The 20,475-nt window shown below is 37.6% G+C and overlaps 1 protein-coding gene and 1 long non-coding RNA gene across 5 annotated transcripts in view; one reads left to right on the forward strand and one right to left on the reverse strand.

Moving 5' to 3' along the window:
* MCC (MCC regulator of WNT signaling pathway) overlaps positions 1-20,475 on the reverse strand; it is a 425,462-nt gene that overhangs the window by 331,632 nt on the left and 73,355 nt on the right. For both annotated transcript variants that reach the window (XM_027035816.2, XM_027035812.2), the window contains exon 2: positions 8,994-9,241. In XM_027035816.2, coding sequence (XP_026891617.1) covers positions 8,994-9,241 — 248 coding nt within the window. The remainder of the gene's footprint in view (positions 1-8,993; positions 9,242-20,475) is intronic.
* Positions 1-20,475, forward strand: part of LOC113593012 (uncharacterized) — a 97,867-nt gene that overhangs the window by 60,008 nt on the left and 17,384 nt on the right. The window contains exon 5 of one of the 3 annotated variants that reach the window (XR_008300109.1): positions 8,235-8,388. The exons of 1 other annotated variant lie outside the window; for it this stretch is intronic. This is a non-coding gene — a long non-coding RNA (uncharacterized LOC113593012). Of the gene's footprint in view, positions 1-3,821; positions 3,959-8,234; positions 8,389-20,475 lie in introns of those variants that run through there. One more of the 3 variants, XR_008300112.1, reaches the window with a different exon arrangement.

Here is a 20,475-nt window from a genome sequence, read left to right on the forward strand (position 1 = left end):
AAATAATAATAATAAAATTAAAAAAAAAAAAAAAGAATGTTCCAAGGAGTGAAGCAGGAAGCTGCAAAGCATTTTGAAACCTAGGCTCTGAGAGGTATGAACAGACAAATCAGGAGGGTTTAGGAACTGCTCAAAAATAGGAAAGGCAATGATTAGTAAAAAGAGATATAAGTCAACTAAATTAATCAGAGAACTGACCAAATCTACCCAAACTAAGTCTAAAGACCAATCAAACTGCAGACAGTTGCTTGACAGTATTATTATTATGCAACAAAAGAATGTGAAATGACTGTTCCCATAATTTGGCTATTGTAGATAATACTGCTATAAACATAAGGATACATGTATCCCTTTGAATTAGCACTTTTGTATTCTTTGTGTAAATACCTAGTAGCGCAACTGCTGGATCAGAGGGTAATTCTATTTTTAATTTTTTGAGGAACCTCCATACTGTTTTCCAGAGTGCCTGCACCAGTTTGCATTCCCCATCAACAGTACACCAACACCTGTTATTTTTTGTTTTTATTTTAGCCATTCTGACAGTTGTGAGGTGATTCTCATTGTAGTTTTGACTTACATTTCCCTGATGATGAGTGATGTTGAGCATCTTTTCATGTGTCTGTTGGCCATCTGTATGTCTTCTTTGGAAAAATGTCTATTCATGTCTTCTGCTTTTTTTTAAATTGGATTATTCATCTTTTGGGTGTTGAGTTGTGTAATTTCTGTATATATTTTGGATATTAACCCTTTATCAGATATGTCATTTGCAAATATCTTCTCCCATTCTATAAGTCGTCTTTTAGTCTTGTTGATTGTTTCCTTCACTGTGCAGAAGCTTTTTATTTTGATGTGGTCCCAACAGTTTATTTTTTATTTTGTTTCCCTTGTCTCAGGAGACATATCTAGAAAGAAGTTGATATGGCCAATGTCAAAGAAGTTACTGCCTGTGTTCTCTTCTAGGATTTTTATGGTTTCAGGTCTCACATTTAGCTCCTTAATCCATTTTCAATTTATTTTTGTGTACGGTGTAAGAAAGTGGTTCAGTTTCATTCTTTTTCATGTCGCTGTCCAGCTTTCCACAACATCGTTTCATCGTTTGTTGAAGAGACATTCTTTTTCCCATTGGATATTCTTTCCAAGTGTCCATCAATTGATGAGTGGATAAAGAAGATGTGAGATTATATATATATATATATATATATATATATATATATATACACACACACACACATGGAATGGAATATTACTCAGCCATAATGGAATATTACTCAGCCATAAAAAAGAATAAAATCTTGCCATTTGAAAGGACATGGATGGAGCCAGAGAGAATAATGCTAAGTGAAGTAAGTCAGTCAGAGAAAGACAAATACCATATGATTTCACTCATATGTGGAATTTAAGAAACAAAATAAATAAGCAAAGAGGAAAAAAGAAAGAAACCAAGAAATAGACTCTTAACTATAAAGAACAAACTAAGGGCTACTGGAAGGGAAGTGGGTGGGAGGATGGGTTAAATAGGCCATGGGGATTAAGAAGTGTACTTATGATGAGCACCAGGTGATGTATGGAGGGTTGAATCACTGTATTGTACACCTGAAGCTAATATGGCACTGTATGTTAACTAACTGGAATTTAAATAAAAACTTAAAAAAAAAAGAAAGAAGGCAATTCCTTCTCCAAACTGCAAAATTTTGGCAAATCAATATAGGACCTTGTAATGCAACAAAACTATGTTGTACTTGTTGGAATCATAAAAAAAAAATGTGAAATGGTATCTATTACTTAAAGACTTTAAAAGCCTATTCTAACTCCTGATTTAGGAGTAGAATAAATTAAATAAACATATTGTTCACTCTGTGACATAGAGCTTAGAGTTTGCAAAAAAAACTACCACTACCGCCAGTAAAAAAACAAACTTCCAGAACCTTCAAGTGGGACCAAAATCTACTGTGATTTCAGTCTAGTTTTATGCTAGTTGGGCAGTACGTTTAACACTGAATCACTCTCATGAGTGATTTTATTTAAAAGGCTCTGTGTTAATTATTAATTGCTCACACAGAACCCATAGGGGATTTAAAACATTTTTTTATTTTCTTAATTCACCAGCCAGAAACCTACATACTAGGGATAACCCAGCTGAATTGGAAAATGCCTTCTTGTTTCACTTAATTTAACCTGTTTCAAGAGTTTAGAAGAATTTTTATATACACAGAAGTTTCAAGAGTTTAGAAGAATTTTTATATACACAGAAAAACCCCCAACAATATTTAAGAGTAACATTCATTCTGGAAAAAATTGGGATGTGTCAGGACTAGACAGGTTTTATGTATATTAACTAATTGTGGTTTTGATTTTTTGAAAGCAAGATACTAAACCAACATTCAGGGAGCTGCTTATTTATTTCTTTAAATCTGATAAGCAATCAGTATCTCCTTACATGTGGGGTTTGGAGACCTTTCTGCCTAAACTATATGTTCTTTGATCTATTTTTTTTTACTTTGAGTTCCTGTTAAGTAAAAGCCTTGCTATTTTGGTCTCTCTGAGACACTACGGTACTTTGTATGTTCCTGCTGGACCACAGGGGCATTACCAGAGCAGTAATGAAGTCTGAAACATCAGGTGGGAATATAACTTAAGGCAAGACCAATAAAGTATCTTTGAAGATACAGGTTATTGGAAAATGTGCCCAGTGTTCTAATCTTAGCATAAATTAAACTTAGTTGTATTAATTAACAGGTTTTAATGTCTGCTGTCTTAAACAATGTTTTAAAACTATAGGGATTTGATTCAAATAAGTTCTTGGGGTCTCTGAGATCTGACCAAAGGAAGAAAAACAAGTGCCCCCAAAGATCTAAAAAGCATAGGCTTGTAACAACCTCATTAGGCAAACTTGAAGGATTTTATCAATTCTCCTCAGGCAATTCAGTGGTGTTTTTCAGTGGTCCTCACCCTGAAGCACTATCTCTTTCACAAAATTCACACATTTGACAAAAATATGTGGAAATCATGTGTAAAGTTTACAGGTTGGTTGAAGTAAAAAACTATTTATTTAAAAGGGCATGTTTAAATAAAGGCTTCAATGGAATGGTGAACATGTATAAATATCTAAAGTTAGGATTTTTTTTAACTCCAGTCTTTCCTAATCACAAAGAAAATTGAAAAAAAAATTAAATCATGGTTTTTAAAATGTGATTTAATTTTTAAAATTTACATTTCAAAATGAAAAAAATTAAATCACAAAATTTTAAATGAAAATTACAAGTGATTATAATAAACCTAAACCACTTGTTTTCCACTGGGAAATTAGGGAGCACACATTAAACCTCATAACTATTTTGATGTAATGTATGCCATCACTTCATTGCCAAAGGGATGGGTTTACCTAGCAGGAATTGTCCTCTCAGATCCCTTCTCAAGACCCTGGGGACCATGTGCCAACAATTTCTGGGAGTGGCCTCTGGATGGCAGTATTCTTTTAGTTGGCATCTTGATCATTAAGACTAAGTTCCAGGGGACTCCGAGAATCATCTTTTTCAATAATCAACGTTTTAGTGTTCTCAACTCCTTATTAGCTCTGTGGCTTAGAGCAAGGCAAGTAACTTCTTCAAGTCTCAGTGTCTTCCACTGTCTATGGAGGATTCTATTCTAAACTTGGAAGGTAGTCACAAGGATTAGAGATGATAATGATAATTATTATAGGAACACTATTATTTATTGAAAACCTAATGTGAATAGGCACTGTGTAGGAACTTTACAAATGATATCTCACTAAGTCCTTCCAATTATCCTCTAATGCAGGTATTACCACTTTATCTTTACAGATAAGAAAACTGAAGCTGAGAATGATCAAGAATGCAACCTAAATCCCATAGCCACTCAGTGGTAAACCTGGAATTTCTTTCTAAGCATATAATACAAGTAAAGTGCCTACCAAATTGCCTTGTGCACAGTAAATATTAGTAATTTTTAACCATTTTTAATATTGTTATTTCTATAACTTAAGTTTTATATAACTGTTGTCTGAAAGACATTAAAAATTTTTAATATCATTTCTAAGTGGACATAAAAGAGATATAAAAATCTATTATGATCTAGTTGTTCAGATATCTTAATTTTTCCCCAAAGTATATTTCAGCAGAGAATGTAAGGACAAAGAGAAGATTTGTAAATAAAAGTTATGGTCAATTAAATGTGTGAAATGTTATATATTTTATTCTTCTCCTGGAGAGTCGCAAGAAATATTAGCATATTAAAGACTCAGAGATGTCTTGTAATAAAGAAAACTATTAATCTAGTTTAATCCAAAGCTTTCAAATGTATTTTAAAAAGTAATTCTTTCTTCACAAAATATTTATGACCATCCTTTGAAATCGGTGTTCTGTGGAAAACATTTGAGAAAAATGAATCTTTCGAAATTCCTCTTCCAACTTGAGCATGTAATGTTTTGATAACTCTTCTTTTTCTGCCAACTCAACTCCCTGCTGTGGATGTGGTGTGAAATGTCAGGACTGACAATAAAATCTTTCTGACACTTTACTGTTAAACCTAACTTTTTCTCAGGCTTTTCTTACAGCAGTACAACATTCTTTCTACTTCTGTCCATATTGCAACCACAGGTAAAACTTGCCTGAAACTCCTGCTCACAGTCTTTCTTATCTTCTGCACCATTCAGTTGCTTCTAAACCTCTGTTGACTCTAACTTAAATTTTATTGCTACTTAAATTGCCATGTGATTATAACTTCACATTTAAATTATAAGTTCCTTGGTGTCTGGACCCATGCATTGTGCTGCCATTTATCCCTGAAAAAGCATGAACACTGTGCACTGCCCATTCAGCAAATGCAACAAATATACACTAAACATCTCTAATATGCCAAGCTCTGTTCCAGGTGCTGGGGTATAGTAGTACCCCTGTAAGGCTGTCAGTACTTTAGTGGAACTTTCATTGTACTAGGGGAGATACATAAATGAGTCTTAGAATAAGTACATAATGTAATGTCAGATAAGAATAAGTGGTATGAAGCAACAGGGCATGTGAAAAGGCCTCTAGGGGCGCCTGGGTGGCTCAGCCGGTTAAGCGTCCGACTTTGGCTCAGGTCATGATCTCACGGTTCATGAGTTTGAGCCTCGCGTCGGGCTCTGTGCCAACAGCTCAGAGCCTGGAGCCTACTTCAGACTCTGTGTCTCCCTCTCTCTCTATCCCTCCCCTGCTCACTCTGTTTCTCAAAAATAAATGCTAAAATTTTTTTTTTTAAAAAGAAAAGGCCTCTAATGAAGGAATATTTAAGATGAAATCTGAATAACCGAAAATGAGGTCAGAAAGAAGAGTGTTCTAGACAAGAGGAAAGGGCCAGGGCAAAGGCTGAAGGCTGGCTCAATTTTCTAAGTTAGAGGAAAACAGGAAGGTCAGTGTGGCTAGAACAAGCATAATAGGTCAGGACAATCAGCATGATAACACTTACAGTGGTGGGTATGAGCAAGACTGCAGTATGGAATTTGGACGTCATTTTAGATGATATGGAAGCCATGGAATGCTGCAGACATGGGAATGAGCTAAGCATGTTTCCATAATGTTAAGAAGACCACTCTGACTGCAGGATAAATAATGGAATACAGGGGGTCAAGGTAGGCATCAGGGATGCCAGTTATAAGCTATCTTAGTAATCAAGGCAAGACATGATGGTGATTTAGGCAAGGGTGGTGGCAAGGGAGCAAAGGAGAGTAGACAGATTCTGGGTGTGTTTTGACAAAAGAGACAACAGGACTTGCTGGCTTGAGCAAATGAGAGGGTGGTGATATTGGCAATATGGGGATATCTGGGAGATCAGTGACCCTGAGAGGAAGACTAAGGAAGGGGGTCAAGAATCCTTTTGACCGTGTTAAAGGTGAGAGGTCTATAAGACACCCAGGAATATGTGTCATTTTTACCTGATTTGGCAGCTCATGGGAAAAAGCAGGGCTAGATACATACATTGGAGTCGCTGGTACAAAAAACATTATTTGAAGTCATGGGCACTAAATCATCCTGGGAGAGATCGTAACTCCAAGGCACCCTAGAGACCAAGACTGAGAAAGGGAAGCCAAAATGGCAGGCAGAAACCCAGGAGAATGCGGTGTTGAGAAGTCCAAAAGAATAAAGTGCAGCTGGAGTGAGGGAGTAGTCAGCTGAGCAAAATGGCAAAGATCCAGAAGAGGACCCATCAAGTTGGTCAACATGGAGGCAATCGGAGCGGGTTCATTGGAGCAGTGATGACCAAAGCTGGGAAGAGTGGGTTGAAGGCAGAGGTGAGGACTGGTAAACACTCAGTGTAGACAAACTCTTCATAAAGTTCTGCTGAGAAGAGGAGCATAGAAGTGGGACAGGAGCTGGAAGGGACGCGGAGCCAGGAAAGGGCTCCCCTGACCCCAAGATGGGAAGTACTAGACTCTACCTACATAGAGTCAGAAGGGAAGATTGCAATGTGGAAAAGAGAGGGACTCATAACTCATTGTTTAATTATTGTAGAGTTTTAAATGTATTTGTCTCACATTGGATTGAATAGGAGACTGTTCTCCAACATACGAGTTGCAACTGTGACAATCAATAGGAAATGAAACTGAGTGGCAGTAACGATAATATTAACTTGTATATAGGGCTAATTATGTGATAGGCACTGTTTTATGTGCTTTTCATATGTATATTTAACATCTAAATTCCTCTAAATAACAATTATTGTTCTCACACTACACTTGATGAGGAAACTGAGATATGGAGAGTTAAGTAACTTGTCTGATGTCATGGAGGCAGGAAGTGACAGAACCAGGATTCACACTCAAATGACCTGACTTTGAAGCTTTAACTACCAGGATAAACTAGCACAGGGTTGCACATCTGCTGGCATTTCCTCAGTTCACAAACTGTTTTATGACTCACCAGCCCTCAATTACCTCTTTTTTCTCCAAGTCATACAGTTACAAAGGTTGAAAGGAATTGTTTTTCAACTCTTTCTCTAGTTAGGGCAATCCTATGAAATGGACTGTTCAATTAGATGTGGGCAGCAATTCTATCAAAACTGTCCCTTTTAGAATATTTATAAACTACACATTAAAATAAAAATTTTGACTGTATAGGTTGTTTTCCATACAAGCATTCCTCCTATATACACAGTAAATATTACTTCAGTGACCACATGGGATTCACTAATTGGGATATACCACAGTTTACTTCAAATGTGTCTGTGTGTGTGCTTATTAATTTATGTAAGATGGCCATGTTCTTGGCAGAAAAATTAGAAAATACAGCTTACAAAAAGAATTCCACTCATTCTTTCATTTAATACACATTACTGTGTGTGCATTTTAGGTCATGCAAGTATTACAAATCATACTTTCAAATGCTATTTAAAAGCATGAGGAGGGGCACCTGGGTGGCTCAGTTGGTTAAGTGTCCAACTCTTGATTTCGACTCAGGTCGTGATCTCACGTTCATAGGATCGAGCCCCATGTCGGGCTCTGTGCTGATAGCACAGAGCCTGCTTGGGATTCTCTCTCTCTCTCTCTCTCTCTCTCTCTCTCTCTCTCTCCTCTTTCTCTGCCCCCCACCACATGCATGTACACACACATACACACACACACACACACATGCTCTCTTTCACTCTCTCTCTCTCTCTCAAAATAAATAAATAAACATTTTAAAAAGCATGAGGAAAATGCAAAGGAAGAATTTCAGGATACAAAACTATAGAAAGTATGTGAAAAAATAGTAAAAAACAATTAAATCACATATACACACATGAGAAAGAGAGAGAGAGAAATCTAAACAGTAGCTATTATTTCTGGATGTGAGATATTAAGGATGATTTTTATTTTCTTCTGATTGCCTTTCCCCCCTTATTTTTCTATAATGAACATATATTACTTTAATACTCGGAAAAACGTTACTTCAAAAATTAAATATTTCTACCTATTATGCTGAGAGCACATGCATTACCAGACATCTGATTTGAAGCTAAAATGGAATCCATTAAGATAGTAAGGCATAGGGGATATGAGGACACGTTTATTATTTCAATTACTCAATAATAATGTTCCAAATGATTTCACTGCCAAGAGCACTGTTCAGGATGTGTGTGTGTGTGTGTGTGTGTGTGTGTGTGTGTGTGTGTTGTGGGGCACTACATAATTATCTATGCTAATTAGTATATATTTAACAAATGATGGACAATTAACATGGAGCTTTGTTTCCTGCCACTAGATCTACCTCGGAGAAAAAGAAACAGAGAAACAGAGAGATCCAGGAGACATTTTCAAGGAAATTTTTTTTTTAATTCCTTTAAATATAATAGAAAATTCAGATACTTTCCTCTGGCCCTTTGTTCAGGCTACCCTTTCAGATGCCTCTTGTTTTTCCCTTTAAATCTTGTAAAAATTGTGAAAAATTACAAATATACTAACAATACGTAAACATTTGAGTGCTCAAAAAAATGTACTATAAACCCCATGCTCCCATCACCCAGCTTCAATAATTATCAACATTTGTGGGGCCTTTCTTTCTAATTGCTTATCTTGCACTAGTAGGAAACAATAATACTTATGAACAGGAAAACTCTGTAGAAAAAATTTTAAAGATTAAGCAAACAAGAGATGGGTTTTTTAAAACTGCACTGCACAGAGCTGCACTAAACTTTGAAGGAGTCCCCAAATAGCTTCTGAGGCCTACTGGTGCAGTCACCACCTTTCCCATCCAATGTGCCCCCTTCTTCTCCAACAGCTAAATAGCTATGCATTATTACGCTTGGAAAATGGAAGAACTAAAATAAAGAATGCACTAAGCTCAGAACTGAAACTGTAAGACAGAATTGGGGGAAGTAGGGAACATTCACCCAGGGAAAGTGTGGCCAAGAAGACAGCCTGCGGATGAGCCAGCAGCAGGCTGGGCAGGCTACTCTCATCTACAGAGGTCACCAAGCAGGGCTAGTGCAGCACTACCAAACTGTCACCTGGTTGTACCTACCCAAACTGTTGTCGCTGCTCGTGGGCCAGGACGCAATTCTATCCCTCAGCTTCTTCTTTTTACAGGAGTTGTCTGACTTCTCAGAAAGACCTACTTCCTCCTTCCTAATTTCTCGAACGAGCTGCATGCGGCACCTTGTAAAATCCTGAAAGGAAATCTTCCCATGTTCATCTGCGCCCAACTGGTTCATGATCTCAGCCACAGACTCTTCCATATTCAGTTGGCGGCAGACCATCAATAAGTCATTTCTACAGGAGGGTTGGACAGAAGAAAACTCGTTAGGAGAGACATTTGAGCTGGAGAACGTGGTCAATGGGGGTGGGGGAGGGGTGGAAAGAGCATTTCTTGAACATATCCACACACAGGAAACCTATTTCCAACTTCCTCATTGCTTCTAGAAAAGTGGTAAGTGTGCAAAAAGATCTGTTTCATCTGGGTGATTCTAGACAAGAACTCTATTTAATTATTTGGAAGAGTGTGGTGCCTGGGTAGCTCAGTTGTTAAGCATCTGACTTCAGCTCAGGTCATGATCTCACAGTTCATGAGTTCAGTCCCACATCAGGTGAGCACAACCCCTGCTTTGGGTAAAAACACAAGCCCTGCTTCAGGTGAGCCCTGCTTTTCTCTCTCTCTCTCTCTCTCTGCCCTTCACTCACTTGTGTTCACTTGCTCTCTCTCTCTCCTCAAAAAAAACCCAAAAAATTATTTGGAAGAGTGGAGCAACTTAGAATCTTTTGGTTCTCTTTTCCCTCCTGTCTCCAGGCCTCTTCCTCCCTGTCTTTCTTTTGAAATTGATGGAGCACCTGTAGAGTGCAGCCCTGTAATCTCACTACAAGATAAAGTTTCAGAACATAGAAAAGACATTGTTTCTCCCTTTGGCAGAGTTTAAAATCTAGTCCAGTTCTAAAAGAACAACAAAGATTTTAACAAGCTTGTTCTGAACCAAACTTCAGCAAACTTCAGCACTTCTTTCAAAGACTATTTAATCTCAACTTGCATGACCCACTGCTGGCCTACCTCTGGTTTTTCTTAATCTTCTTTGAGTATTTTCCATCTTCTCACCAGCAACTAGCCCTAAGACTTAGAGCAGGAGTCAAAATCCCACACATCTTCCAGGACTAGGACATTATGTAAATGTGAGAAGTGGATGGATCTAAGACAAGAGGGGCTGGTCGAGTCTGGGGCTGGACTAGAGAAGGATACCCAGCCTGTATGTTCTCAAATTTAAAAATCAAAAATAAAACTAATTAAAAAGGAACAATAAGAACAACAACATGATGCTGGCCAAGAGCACTTATCTAGAGGACATCATTTGACCCCTGACACATAAGTCTTGTTCTTTTCTATCTGCATTCCTTGGGGAAACATATTGTTCATATTGCTCCAACTAGAAGTCTCAATGAAGGTCAAAGGATTACAGAATTTAAGAGCTGGAAGAGACATAAGAAACTCGTCCATGGTCACAAACAAAGCTAACTTGTGCTCCTGTCTCAACACACCACCAAAGCTCAATTATTTTGAGGACATGGCCAATTTGATGTTTGCTGATATCTGAAACCTAACCATGCAAAGTAAGACCAATTGCTGTCTTCCAGCCACCCTTCACCACTGCTGCTCCTGGTCAGTACTACTACAGTTTCCCCACCTTCCCGACGCTCACGGAATGATAGATAATTTTAATTTCTTCTCCTTCACTCCATCTTACCCTTAATTTCCCCCTCCCTGGTTCCCAGTGTCCAGTTTATTGTCAAATTTCTGTTGCTCCTGTCCTTGGAATGCTTTTATATTTACTCTTAATTGGGGTTTTCTGCTATATTACACTAGTTTCTCTGGCCAATCACCCTGCTCCCATATGTCATTCCATCTTCATGTTTTAGAAATATTTTTACACATAGCTACATGTTTTATTTTATCTTGTGTGTATGTGTGTGTACATATGTGTATTATGTATATGCCTATGTACATTTAATTGTATCTATTTGGAGGGTAGATGGATGGGTAGATGAATAAATAAACATACACATAAAAGTAGGAATGGCAGATTAAATTATTAGTCTTAATTTTTCATTCCCCTGGAGTAGTGCTATACATCCATATCCTTGCCTTGACCTCAGGGCTAAGGACACTCATGGTAGGTATGTCTTTCCTTTTCCCTTAACTTTAGGCTTGACATCAAACTTGCTTTGGTTCCCTGGGATGTTAGCATATATATATTTATGCAGTTGGGCTTGTCCCCGGCCATTTTTCCCTTCATTGTGAAAAGAACAAACCACAGTAGCCATTAACCCTCTAATTTGGACCCCACTTCAGCCAACCTGTAGACCCGTAGCCTAAAAAGAGCCACTTCAGCTGACCCCAAGATGTGTGATCAAGGATAAGTTCTTGTTTCTGCCAGTGAGATTTTGTGATTCCTCCCCAGCAATAACTAACACTGGAACAGTGTTTTGTTTTGTTTTAGTGCATTCATATGCTTATCTTTTTTTCCCTTCCCTGAATACAACCTAATACTCAGCTGGATTCATCCAAGACTTCAGGATGTTAGGATCGCTAAAGCAGTAATCCAAATAGAAGGCAAGGGTCAATGTTCTAATATAGAAATTTCTTTTTTATATTTTCAGATAATAGTCTTAACAGTTAGGCTTGGTAGGAAATAAAGAGGTTTTCTAAATTCCAGAAGTTGACGTAAAAAGATGTCACTAACATTTTCTGAATGGTAGGAAAATGGTGTCTTCACTCTTATGTTTGCCTATCTGTATTTTGTAACTTTCTATAACATACTCCACCACTTTCATAAATTCCTGTGTCATTTTTCAGGTTTTAAAAATGAGAATAATAGGGGCACCTGGGTGGCTCAGTCGGTTAAGAGTCCAACTTCAGCTCAGGTCACCATCCCACGGTTCCTGGGTTAGAGCTCTGTGTTGGGCTCTGTGCTGACAGCTCAGGGCCTGGAGCCTGCTTCAGATTCTGTGTCTCCCTGTCTCTCGGCCCCTCCCCCACTCACACTCTGTCTCTCTCTCTCTCTCTCTCAAAAATAAATAAACATTAAAAAAACCTGAGAATAATAAAAGCACCTATCTCAGAGCAGTTTTCTGAGAATAAATGACATAATGCATGTAAAGCACTTAACAGTTCCTGGCATATATTAAGTACTCAATAAATAGTATCCATTAATGATTACGTTATAACTATTGATCGCACATCTTTCACAATGCCCCAGTTTCGTGATTAAGTCTTTAGTAATTAAGCACAAACTGCTCAGGGGAAAACAAGTGCTAACTGACTACCTCACTAAGTGGAGACATCTGTCTGCAGAGGATGCCTTTCCTCTGCCTGTGGCACACTTATGGGCGCACCCTGGTGAGAAACCCAATTCTGTCCAGACTTGTGAAGCTCCAGTCTACAAAAAGTGGCTTAAATAAAGAATTTGTGTTCTAGAAAAGCCACCTCTGAAGAGAGTGCGTAATGATACACTTTTATTTTAAAACGGGGCCGCTGAGAGGCTCATCTAAAAGATCAAAAACAAAATACATTGCCCTCAACTAAATATAGTCAAATTGTAATCTTTAAATAGAAATACGAGTTTCTTTCTTTTTTTTAAATTTTTTAAAATGTTTTTATTTATTTTTGAGACAGAGAGAAGACAGAGCGTGAATAGGGGAGGGGCAGAGAGAGAGGGAGACACAGAATCTGAAGCAGGCTCCAGGCTCTGAGCTGTCAGCATAGAGCCCGATGTGGGGCTCGAACTCACAGACTGCAAGATCATGCCCTGAGCCGAAGTTGGAGGCTCAACCGACTGAGCCACCCAGGTGCCCCAGAAGTATGAGTTTCTAAAAACTAAATGAAAGCTAAATTCTTTCAGCTAGTTCTTCAGAACTAGCAATAACGGCCAACATGCCTGCAGAGGCAGTGCTATTATCCCCATTTCACAGGTAAGGATGTGAAGGCTGAAAGAGGCACAGCACTATTATGTGGCAGAGCCAAGAACCTAAATCTGGAATCAGTCTGATTCCAATGCTCTTACCCTTTCCCTTCTATCATCCACCATCTTGAATGTCAGCGATACCTAAATTTTGGCAGGTGAACACAAGTGAGGACAGCTTGATTCAATATCATTAATTAATAATACTTTTATATTAAACCATAAAGACTATATATACCTATACATTATTACCTACTATGTTAAATATGGATGGAATAATAAATTACTTTTTGTTATCAACATGATGAGAAAACTAAGTTACACGAGAAGAAAAAAAATTGCCAAAGCTCTCCTTTACATACCAGGAGCTAAGCCTACAGAACTTGGATCACAGAGTTTTACCATGAGCCATTGTGCTAGGTTGTTTAAAATGGCTCTCAGTGAATTATACTCTCCTGTGACTGTGCGCCTCTACAATGTGCCTTGACTATCCCTCCCTTCAACAGGCAGAGGCGATTTCCCTGCCCTTGAATCTGCGTTGGCTTTGTGACTTACTTGGACCAATGGCATGTGCCAGAAAGAATATTTCAGGATTGCTGAATACAGGCCTTAGGAAGCCTTGTAGCTTCCACTTTCAGCACAAGTCCGTCCAATCCAGGCAATCCTGTAGCCCACTCAGGCCCACAGGTGAGCTCTTCCTTCTAACAGCAGTTAGCCCCTGCACCATTCACTCAGGGCCTATACACAGTTGCATGACAACTTTTGGATGCAATTTTGGAAACTTGCATTTCTCTCCCTCTCTTGTTATTATTTTCACATGCTCGAGTCTAACCTTCCCAATGTGACCACAAGGTCCTGGACGCCAGTGTGGGCCATGCATCAATCTCCCTTAAGATCTGTGCCGCACCTAGGACATTGCCCTATACATGGCAGAGCTCCATGACATTTGTTTTGATGGACTGATTTATAAAATTCTCAGGAGTTAAAAATGATGACTCTTTGGAAGGGAGTTCCCAATTTATTTGATATTTCCCCACATATACCTCTCCTGGTATTTTCTCACATAAGGCAGCACACGGATGCTCAGTAAGTATGAATGACCAATGGGCACCATAAAAACAACAGCCCTGTAGCCTTAGTGACAGAGCAGCATGACAGTTTCTTTGCTCTAGGCCAGGAACATGTCTCAAAGGAAGAGATACTAAACAGCACTTGTCCCAGACCAAGATCATTTAGTGAAGTACTATTTCAGTAGCAGCAACATCTCACAGAAGACACTTGCATTCAATCCAAAACTCAACCAAAATTTTGTACATTATTTCAGAAAATACATTCATTCATTATAGAAAATGTAGACAAGCAAAAAGAAGAAAATACGAATTACATGCAGTCACTCTACCCAGCAATAACCACAGTGAACATTTTGGTTAATTTCACAAAATTTTGGTGAACATTTCTACCTCTAAAGTTCTTCTAAATAAATAAATGTCCTCTAAACCCGTTTTTTACTTTCATCATTTCTACAAGGTTTTTCATATTTATTCATATTCATGTATGCATATCTTATCTTCAGAAGATGTTACCATGAGCAAGAAAGGATTCCAGTTTATAAAAGAGGAACTGGCAAGTCAGATAATATTTAGTTCTGTAGAGAACACCAGTCACCAGGCAGCAAAATTAAAATATGACTGAAGACCGATGACTCTAGCTCAAAACTGCATGTTTTTGCAATGTACAGCTATTACTTTATATATAAAAGCCTTTTTGTCTCTTGGCTATTCTTCTTCCTTTAACTTATAAAGAAATTGAGTAGGAAGTGGAAATTCAATGAAGCTATTTATCATTCAGGGAAATTCACAGCCTAACATCAGGAATAGCTAATGGAAAAGATGGGCTTACATCTACAGAGGCTCAGAGGCAGAGAAAAACATTATTCTTCCCCATAATGATACTAAATCCCAAGCCCAGTTGGAATGAAGGCTGAGCAAAAGCAATCATTACTTTGAGTAAGAGGTAGATGCCTCTATTCATAATTCTCAGCAGACACCTTTGTAGGTAGGCCAGAAGGAGTTGCTTATGAAAGAACTAAAAAAAAGTCTGAAAGTTCACTTTGCCCCTAACTGTTCAATTGGAGTCACACAAAAAAAATGTAATTTACAAGACTCTAATTTCAGTTCTATAAATATTCAAAGTGTGAAAAATCATAAATAAGACATAAAAAAAGCCAGGCTCTGGGCTACTGTTGGTAATTTCTGGGGATAGCTGTTGGATGGAATGAATACATCTGCCTTTCATCATTGCTCCCAAGTGAAATAATTAAAGTGATGAACAAAACAAATAGGGAAATAAGGAAACAAACCCATAGTTAAGATAAAAACAGAAGAGCTTATCAAAGATAAGGGATTTCAACAAATTCCAGCAACATGTAAGAGAGATGGGAGCAGCTAGCCAGGATGATGAATGGTAATATTTAGAGCTGTGTACAGGGGGTGGCCTTACCTTTCATAGCATGGAATACAGAGATATTGTTCACGTTGATATATCAGGATACAAGGTATAAGTACTTATGGAGAAAATGATCAGGAGAACTAAAAGCACAATTGGTAGAAAGAAACTACCCTAGGGAGTGGTGTCGGCGTGGGGAGGGAGGGAGGGCAGAAGACTTGCATTTTGTCACAAGCTCTTCTGTACCATTTTATTTTGTTTTTTTTACCACGTGCATGAAGTGCTTTGATAAGTCATGTTTTCAAATTTTAAAAAACCAAATAAGTCATTAATTTAATTTGAGATATGAGAGACAAAAGATTAGTATTTAAATATAAAATGAATTCCTACAACGCAATAAGAAAAAGATAACAACCCCACTGAAAAATGGGCAAAAAATTAACATAAAAGAAAACCTGAATGGTCAAAAAAGATGTGCAAAGATTCTCAACCTCACTACACACAAGGAAAATGCAAATTAAAGCAAACAATGGGGGCTAGAGTGCCTGAGTGGCTGAGTTGTTTGAGTGTCATGATCCCAAATCATGATCCCAGGGTCATGGGATCAACCCCCATGTTGGGCTCCACACTGAGTATGGAGCTTGCTTGGGATTCTCTCTCTCTCTCTCTCTCTCTCTCTCTCTCTCTCTCTGTCCCTCTCCCCTGCTCATTCTCTTAAATAAATAAATAAATAAATAAACAAGCAAACAAATAAATAAATATTAAAAAATGGGATACCATTTCAACACCAAGGATTGGCAAAAATGATTGTCTGACAATAACAAGTGTTGACAAGGAAGCAGAAACTTTCATGTGTCGTAGGTGGAAGAAGGATTGGTACCACATCTTTAGAAAGGATGTATGCAACATTTATAATGGTAGGGTTAGACACAGATTTGGTGTTCTGGTGTTAAACACACCAGAAATTTGACTTTTAGTTATATATGATAAAGAAACTTATGCATAGATATAAGGAAAGAAACACAACATTTCACAATATGTGAGCATGTCATATCAGAATGTGACAGCAAAGATTTGGAAAGAACTTAATAATAATATTATTGGTCATACTGATAAGAATAGCTAATGTGCATTGGATGATTATTGTGTTTCAAGGCCTGACTAGTGTTTTACATATATTAATTACTGTAATCCTCAAACCTCCTACGAGATTGATACTATTACTAGCTCCATTTAATAACTGAGGAGTTCAAAGAACAGAGGTGTGCAGGAACTAGTCCGGGTGCCTGCCAACAGAATGAATATATAAATTGAGGTTTTGTCAGGTAACAGAATACTACAGAATGAAGTTTTTGAAAGAAATATAGGTACCATATATGATCATAAATAAATCTCAAAAACAGTGACGAGTAAAAACCTCAAATTGAAGAATAATATGAATAGTAGGATAGCACTTATTTAAAGTTTAAAAATATGCAAAACAACACTATAAATTATATATGAGTTTACACACAAGCAAGTTATTAAAAAAAAAGCCAGGAAGCATAAATATCAACTGTAAAGTGGGGAGGGAGGGAGGAGAATAGGATTGGGGAAGGGTATAAAGGGGATTTAACATGGATTTGTAATATATTAAAAAATCATAGGCAGATATGGTACAATGTTAACATCTTTTCAATCTGGGTAATGGGTACATGCATGTTCCTTGTATACTCTAATGGTCAGTATTTTAAATATTTCTTAATTTAAAAGCTCTAATATATAAAAGCTAATGCAAACAAAACAAATTTGGTCTGAGGCCATGGTTAAAGGGTAAAACAGTTACTATGTCATTTGTATCAGTAAGCACTTACAGGGCATGTTTCTTGGAATTGATCAAATTAAATGATCCAAAATGTCATTTTGGAACTTTTGTTCACTGTTACCGACTACAGAGCATATGATTATGTTCCTGGCACGATTTTCTAAGAGTGAAATTACTTGTTTTTAAATGGTGGTATCTCTCAATACAGTTTTCCAAACATCTGTTGAGAAACATCTACCAATTTATAGCTCCACCAGCAGTGTCTGAGATGCCCATACTTCAGCTAAGTTTCTGGGGAGCATAGTCTCATTCCGATCTCTAAGGCCTTGCTTTTCTTCTCTGCAAAGGTATCCATACCACAGAACCCCAGAGACACTTTTCTCAGCACTGACTGCTGCCGTCTTGAAACTCTTCCCTTCAGCCTGGGTAACAGCCCTGTCTTCCAGTTCCCTCCCACCTCGATTTGACTGCTCCTTCAGAATTCTGGTTCCATATATGCATATTACCCAAGGTTTTCTCCACTGCTGTCCTGTCTATTTTGACACCTTACAGGCTCTCTGTGGGTGACCTAATCTAAATGTGTGGCCTTATCTATCACTGGGCACACTGACTCCCGAATCTCCACGTCCACTTTAGTAGCAATCCGTTTTCTATTGGGGAGCTACACTTCAGTGCCATGTATTTATCCTGAACTCAAACTCCTGAACAAATTCATCATCTTCTACCCCTCCCCAGGTTTATTTCTCCTGTCTACATAAATTACATCACCCAGTCACCCAAGCCAGAAATCTAGAAGGTGTCTAAGATGTTTCATTCTCATTTATCCCCATGTGCAAGCAGTCACCAAGACGAGAGATTCTGTAGTCTAAACAGTGCTCACATGAATCCCATCCTGGTCATGCTTGCCACTCAACCATTTTCCGTCTGGTTTACCACAGTAGTACAATGACTGCATCTCCTCCTCTCCAACGGGCAGCCAATGAATTACTCTTCCCTGCTTAAAATCCTTTATTTGCTCCTCCCAAGACTGTTAGCTCCACACCCATGCTTCTCACTTCCTAACCAAGGCCCATCAGAATATGGCCCAGCCTCTCTAGCCCCATCCTTCTGCCCAAGTAGGCAACCTGCATTCTAGCCCCACTGGATTGCTTTTAGTTTCTAGAAGAGGCAGTGTTGTTTTACATGCCCATGCTTTGCACGTTTGTCCCTCTGCTTAGAGCATCCTTTCCTTTTCCTTTCTCCAAACTCCAACCCGTGCTTCATAATCCACTTGAACAGCATCTCCTTCAGAATCTTCCCTAAGTCTCTCAGGTACTGATGGCCCTTATCTTGTGTCACCTGTGCTCACTTTGATCACATACTCTACTCTACAGTAATTATTTATTTTCTCTTTCTTCTACCAGACCAGAGGTTGGCAACTAAGGCCTGCAGCCGAATCCAGACCATTGCCTGTTTTTGTAAATCAAGTTTATTGGAATGTAGTTATACCCATTTGTCTAGATATTGCCTATGGCTACTCTCTCACTACAACAGAATTTAATAGTTATAACAGAGACTATATGGCTCATAAAACCAAAAATATTTACTTTCCAGAAAAAGTTTGTGAACTCCCCTACTAGATTATAAATTTGTAGAGGATAGGGCTCATTCTTTGTTCATCTTCCAATCCCTAACACCTGGAATATAATAAGTGCTAAATAAATAAATAAGTAGATAAATAAAATGTTAAATTTTAAGTAAAAAGAAGCTTCAATCCCATTTCTCCTTTGCTTCTTGTAAATCTCAATTTGCAATCACAAATCAAAACAAAATAAGTTGATATCATTAGATTTAAAAACATCTTCTTGTATATATGCTGGCTCCATATCCCTTAAGCCTTTCTATGCTAGTAGCACTCAACTCAGGCAGCATGCATAATTACCTGGAGTGATTAAAACATATTGATACTCGTGCCCCATGACAAACTAAATCAGGATGGGGCAGGTTTGGGCAGCATCAGTATTCACTAAAAGGCTTCCTAAGTGATTCAGAGTAGAACTTTGGTTCTACACCAATAGTACTAAGGAATGAGGGCTTTAAGGCAACCCAGAAATCTTAGTAATCGAAATCAACCAAACACACTAGGTTGTGATAATTCATGTACTTGCAGGATGAAGGGAAATAGATATTTTCAAAAGATTATCTATGGAAGTGGAACAAAAAGGATTCTGCTAGAATTTAAGCTCCATGAGGATGGAGAATTTTATCTGTTTTGTTCACTGTTGTATTCCCAATATTGAGAACATTACCTGGGATATGACAGGTTATCATAAATAAATGATGAGTGTATGAATTATTTTTTTCATTTTACTTTTGATCAACCAGAAGCCCCTAGTTGGAAATATTCCACTTAATTGAAATTATATATATATTACATATATTTTATACATATATTACATATTTTATATGTATTATATATAATATGTATACGTATATATACAACATATATACATATATGTATATATACAACATATATACATATATGTATATGTACAATATATAATATGTATATGTACATATAATATGTATTACATATAATATTGCATATATTGCATACATATAAATTACATATATATATATATATATATATATATATATATATATATATACACACATATGAAGGCAAATTGGCAAATACAGTCTCCAGTTATTCAACAGACAACTTTCTTTAGAGTCACAATCACATTCTATAATTTTTTAAAGTTTATTTATTCAAATAATCTCTATACCCAATGTGGGGCTTGAACTCACAACCCTGATGATCAAGAGCCACACACTCTTCCAACTGAGCTAGCCAGGTGCCCCAATGTTCTACAATTTAAAATGGTGCTTTGGGGAAGGCAAAGACAAACTGCTATGGATAAATGTATCCCAGCTCCTTTTAAAAATTCAATCCTTATTTTTTAAAAAAGGTCAGTAATACAAGCAATCCAATTAAAAAATGGGCAGAGGACCTGAATAGACATTTTTTCAAAGAAGACATACAGATGGCCAACAGATATGGGAAATGATGCTCAACATCACTAATCATTAGGGAAATGGAAATGCAAATCAAAACCACAATGACATATGACCTTATACCTGTCAGAACGACTAGAATCAAAAAGACAAGAAATAACAAGTGTTGGTGAGGATGTGGAGAAAAAGAAACCCTTGTACACTGTTAGTGGGAATGCAAATTGGGGGAGCCACTGTGGAAAACAGTATGGAGGTTCCTCAAACAATTAAAAATAGAAATATCAGGGGCATCCAGGGGCGCCTGGGTGGCTCACTTG

This window comes from Acinonyx jubatus, chromosome A1 (assembly GCF_027475565.1).
Source record: "Acinonyx jubatus isolate Ajub_Pintada_27869175 chromosome A1, VMU_Ajub_asm_v1.0, whole genome shotgun sequence".
NCBI lineage: Eukaryota > Metazoa > Chordata > Mammalia > Carnivora > Felidae > Acinonyx > Acinonyx jubatus.